General features: G+C 36.0%; 2 protein-coding genes across 2 annotated transcripts in view; both read right to left on the minus strand.

Annotated features, from left to right (window-relative positions):
* The window catches only part of LOC135215923 (latent-transforming growth factor beta-binding protein 4-like), a 593,663-nt gene that overhangs the window by 308,396 nt on the left and 279,267 nt on the right, over window positions 1–6,000 (minus strand). The window lies entirely within an intron of this gene.
* The window catches only part of LOC135215325 (uncharacterized), a 146,682-nt gene that overhangs the window by 88,694 nt on the left and 51,988 nt on the right, over window positions 1–6,000 (minus strand). Inside the window, exon 6 of the mRNA XM_064249885.1 lies at window positions 2,599–2,757. Coding sequence (XP_064105955.1) covers window positions 2,599–2,757 — 159 coding nt within the window. The remainder of the gene's footprint in view (window positions 1–2,598; window positions 2,758–6,000) is intronic.

Genomic DNA, 6,000 nt, shown 5'->3' on the forward strand with positions numbered 1-6,000 from the left:
AAACAGGAAAGTGCTTCGAAGCTCTCAGGAAGACTGTAGGAGGAAATGATAAAAACTGGGATAGATATATAGATGTTGTTAGACATAACATCAACACTATGGTTAGTAATTCCATTAAAATGTCTCCATTTGAAGCATTGTTTGGTTGCAAAGCACAAGGCACATTTGATCTGTTAACTATTCCTCATCATGGAGAAGATACAATCGAAGCATTAATTTCCACAACAAAGGAGAGATATGCTTGTCTCAGCCGTAATCTCGAGTCCATGACCCGGGAAATGGTGGAAAGAAGTAACAAAAAACATTCAATGTTAAAATTGCTGTTGGAGACAATGTATTTTTAAAAATCAATGTTAGAAATGAGCTAAATTACAAATTGAATCCGAAATTTGAAGGTCCTTTTAGAGTTATTGAAGAAAAGACAGGAAACAGTTTTGTAATCTTAGATGAAAAGACAGGTCGGTTGGAATTAACTCATATATCTAAACTGAAAAGGGTGGTTGGTTGCAGTAACTAATAATAACATCTTGCAGTTGAATTTTTTTGTTTCAGATTTTGCAAATTGAAGATGAAATGTGATTAATCAGTTTAATGTAACGTTTTTTCCCCTTTTAGTCCTATTATTTTTCTTATGCGCAAACTGCGGCGATTTGGTGTGAAAAACCAGAAGTAATTATTTCATGATAAAAAACGGGGTGGAAAATATGGGAAATTACCGTTAAGTTGAGAAATATTATAAGAGGTCCGTGGTGGTGATTCTTGGGGGTATTGGTTTATTGGGGCTGAGTTTTTGTGGCTGAGTTTTTGTGGCTATTTTGGTGGTGAATTTTTTGTGGCTATTATTTTTGGTGGTGAAATTTTTTTGAGGCTGTAATTTTTGGTTGTGATCTGTGGTTTTACGAGCCTAAAAGGTGGGGATTGTGGTTCTTTTTGGTGTTATGGCTCTTGGGGCCCTATAAAGGTGATTATATTTGGCAGTATATAATTGTTGAATTGTGGTTTTCTGTGGTTTATATCCCGACTAGGTGTTTACTGGGGTTCTATATACATGTGGCAGTATCATGAATGAGTTACGTTTTCGAGGACAATTTTTGGGTACCCTTGAGGTGACAACGAGGATGTCCTGAGGATAATTTTTAAAGAATGTGGTTCTATAGTATCAGTAAAGATTTATTGAGGATTCCCATCGACGATTTAATAAATGATTTTTTGGCCATATGAAGGAATGGTGATTTCTGAGTTTACGAGTCTGACTAGACAAGTCCATAGTGCGATTTGAGCACATGCTGTATACACAGGTGGCTTAATGCTGACAATGCTGTGATGAGACCAGTTTTTTATATTTTCTTTTGGAGTTGATTACTCTGAGGTTTGCACCGTTTTCAGGAATGTCGATGATGACATTCCATGGGGAGGAATTTTAAGGAGTCAATTCAGGTCGATACTGATATGTTGCGGCAGCAATTTGCGTGACGATATTTACTACGTTTTGTAATGGAAAAGCGCTGAATTATATTTTTTTTCTGCTTATACATTCTGTAATGGGAAAAGTTGAATTATTATTATTATTTCCTACAAGGGAAACTTGTAATCGGGGTTAAGCTTTATATAGGATTTCTAGTATAGAGAGGAGGTAGAATTTATCTTGGGATACGTAAGATAGAAGAGATATTCAACATTATGTTTGATGGAGGTTAGCTGTATAAACATTACAGGGGTTTTGCTGTATATACTACATTATGGGGTTTAGATAGTATATCTGTTAGATACGGGATTAATTATGAGGAGTCGGTAGATAAAGGTCATATTCTATTTTAGTGAGGAATTTTAGTCCTTAATAATTGACAGTATTTTTATGATTAATTTGCATTTCCTTTCTCCACTGCGCAAAAGTGCTTGTTATTTAGATCCCTGACCTGATCCTCCTAAACACAAACATGCATGTACATACATAAGTATATATAGATTTGCAGGTATGTATATATATATATATATATATATATATATATAATATATCTATATATATATATATATATATATATATAATATATATATAGAAATTTACATATGAAAATATGACTCATGTCATCAACAAGGCTGTTGCCAACTAAGTCATAAAAGAAGTTGTACTTTAGTACCACTGTGCTCATGTCTTTACCTGGGCAGGCTAACTGCCTTGCATACCAGTGTGTCTTCTTCAACTTCCAGACTCAGCAGTGACCCAGTTGACAGCATTTCATTCGAATTATCGTTTCTGAGTGAATATGAAACAATAACCAAGGCTCAGTTACGTGTGGAACAGAAATTAATTTGACTCGCATCTGGATCGAACCTAGTTTTTTCAATTCTTTATGACTAGTGTGGCTTAGTTGGCAGCGGCCCTGTCTTTCAACTGAAAGACCTGTGCTCAATCCTATATGAGTCAGAACATTATTTCTGTTGCACACAGGATTGTGTTGATGATTTCTAATATATGCGTGTGTGCGTGTGTGTATTGATATACACACGTATATGGCATGTATATATGCGTGTTTTTCTTCGTTTGTAAATGAACTTTGATTGTGCCACGGACAAATAAGAATAAGTACTAACACTAACCATAGAGAAATGTGTATTCTTCATCACTGGTGATCATTGTCAAATTGCTTTTCATATCGATGCACTTTTTCTTGGCTGTATTCCAGTCTGCAATGTCAATGATGGGGCTGAAGAAGTAGCAAGAATTTCCGTGTGGTATCCAGTTGCTGTTACATACTTCTGTTTGGAGGAAGAACGTAAGATAAAAAATACATTTAAATAAAAAGCACTCCATAGAATAGGTTCCTTATGCATTGTTTGGTTTGATTATTTTACAAAAATCTCTAAAATTTATGAGTTTTCAAGTTTGAAATTAAATTTCTCAAATGTTCCCAAATATCTAGAAAATAAGTTGACTTTAGGCTGTTGAAGTACCAGACAGGAGTTGAAAGTTATCCACGACCCCTATGGATTCAGTCATCAGTAAATGTTTTGATTGTTGGAGATAGAGGAAGCAAAATAAACTTTGTCATATTTACAACAACAGATGCTCAGATTGAATTAGCTTTTATAAAACACTGTTACCGTGGCTAAGGTAACCAGTTCCTCAAAAGTAGGAATAAAAAAAAGACGCAGGAAAATGTCCAGAAACCCTAACGTAGTTAGATATCACCAAATGTACTGCTAAAATCAAGAAAAACAAGAATGGTTGACCGTAAGTTTTCTGGCGTTGCAACTACCAAGTTCAATGACGCCGAGCAAAAGACGAGAGACCACAATGAAACAGTCGGTACATTTACAAACTCGAGAAGCAGTAGAAACCAGATATTTCATAACAGAGACGAAAAAGGAATCGATAAAGAACGCAAAAGTAAGACAGATTAAGAGAAACGGATCAAATCAGTATTTGAAAGCCTGATTCTTGCACTTGAAACGTCAATTGCAACCACACATATAAATAGAATCAGCAACAACGAAGGGTAATGGTGGAAGAAGAAACAACGCAATAGTACATAATCAAAGCTTTTGGAAATCGCTTTATGTAATAAGATATAGTTTTAAAAACAAGTGGACAGATATTGAACGATTTTTTTTTCTTTGTCATAAAATGCCCATTTCGATGCTAAATAAGCACATACTCTAAAAACAGAAAATTCTTTGCTCATCTGATGATGTAGATTCGTTCAAAACACGCCAAAAAAGATTTTAATAGAAAGCGAAATTGCATTATTTACTCAGCCAGTAATAATTTCATGGATACTGAAGACGTTGCAAGAGTTGAAAGAGATGAAGATTTGATCCCCAATTTCTTTGAAAGCTTTTCTGAATCAGACACTTGCTTCCAGAGTCAATGTTTTGAAAGAAGATAATCAACTATGACGAGGATCTTGGTTTATATAGGTAAACCAAAGATAACCTTTACAGTGTGCATGAGTCTTCGTTTATTCAAATTGATTTCATCCCAGTTTGTTACCTGGGTTAATCATAGAAATCGAAACTTAAATTTAGGTCTATCAGAACTTAATGACATGATTTCTTGGATTTGGTATTTGATTCCTCAATATGCAGTTGAGTGTTATGGCATTTTTGCTGCTGCTCTCTCTCTCTCTCTCTCTCTCTCTCTCTCTCTCTCTCTCTCTCTCTCGTGTTCAGAGATCCTTAATTGTGTCCTCCTGTCTCTGTGTTAGGAACTTGCATGTCTTAACCATAGACTCTTAGCCTCTCTTCTTTCTATTTCTGTTGATCTCATAGTTTTCATAAAGATGGTAGCTTCCATGTCAGTGGAGTTTATTGGAGGATAGGGTTTGACGCTTTAAGAGGGCCTCTGAAGTTATTTCTGATTGTTCCCAAGGAAAATGAAGAGAGAAAGTTCCAGATGTCTTCATTGGGATTCTGAAGAGGTTAACTGGCTGAGACGGATCGGAGCGAAGCCACGAGTTTTACTTACAAAAGAGGAGACATTGGGTATTCGGCATACAAACTGTCAGTACCTCAAGGTTAACCTCTCACGTCCACCAAACGAAGCAGCTGCCTAGAGTTATAACTGGCGCTATGCATTGTAGTAAAAGCGTCTTTAGCTATGGCTTGCAAAGACAAGATGGAAGGTGGAAAGGAGTAACTATTTTGTGCTACCTTCACCAATGCGTAGTTCCACAAGACTGATTTATGACGCTTACAGTACATTCATAAAAGCTATCTTTTATTCTTCGAAAACGACATTCACTGCAGCCCTAGAATATAGTTGTCTGTTTTAGGTAATCACGTGATTTGCCACCGATATGATCCTAGAAAGAAGTTCTATACAAGAAGAGTTTTGACCTCTACTGCTGCCAAACAAACTGTAGTTAGTAAAGTGACTGTCGTCATAGTACCATCCAAGGCATAAGTTATTAATGTGGTGCATGTATTGTAAGGATGTAGATATGAAAATGTTAACGGTGATATAAAGTTAACGTACTTGAATGGATTGTCTTTATATTTTCAAATATTGGGCTAATGTAAATCTGTAAAGAAGCACATCACAGTGGCATATTAAGCCTATCAAGAGTTTGAAATCACGTTTAAAAGGGGATTAAAAGGATAACATATGTGTGGTATTAAGACAATGGCAGTGTCGCTGGTAACAACTGTGACAAAAGACAGGAGCGTAAATTATTTTGCTGTTTTGGAAGGCACATGCTGTTGGTTTATGCAGAAAATTATTTTGGCTGCGTTCCAAGTAATTGTTTCATTATTTTTCTGAATTATTGTTGCAAAAGGCCTAACTATTTTATACATCTATCATAACAGTACTCTAGGTACTTAGCACCGAGGTCCTGTGGTTCAAGAGAAATGGGCAGAGTTGTATTCTTAGGATAATAACGCTTGTCACCTGAGCCATTAGGGTTAGACTGCTGAAATCTGAAAGTACCACTTGGGTTATATGTGTCTCCCTACCTTACAACAGATCTATATAGTGCATGTCCACAGCAGCAGTACAGCCCTTTGGATCATGTACAGTACTGTGCAGTTCCTGCTCACTGGATAAATATCAATTGGAAGAGAAAAATATGCTTATTGCCTGAGAGATTTTGCAACCTCAAACATCTGTTAGAAAAATTAAAGGAAAATACGAGTGACATTGTCTTGATTACAGATCTTCTGTGCAAAAATAATAAAAAATGAGAGAGAGAGAGAGTTATTTTCCTGTCAATCACAGTTTTGGAAATTATATTCAGAGATATTATAATATTCCGACAGATGATCCATCTCGATGAGCAAATGACGTGGAAATGAGTAACAAGTGGAAAAATTATAGCAGTTTAGTGTAAGAAAAATGGTCTTGTGAAACCTCGCTAGCTATTGTCCCCTAGTTGAAGGAGTGGTGGTAGTAGTAGTAGTCGCCATTGCTGAAAAAGGAGTAGTAATCGTTTTTGTTGTTGATCGATGGGTAGTGGTTCTCTCCATTGCTGAACATGATGCATTGATCATCTCTGTTGTTAC

This window comes from Macrobrachium nipponense, chromosome 5 (genome assembly GCF_015104395.2).
Source record: "Macrobrachium nipponense isolate FS-2020 chromosome 5, ASM1510439v2, whole genome shotgun sequence".
NCBI lineage: Eukaryota > Metazoa > Arthropoda > Malacostraca > Decapoda > Palaemonidae > Macrobrachium > Macrobrachium nipponense.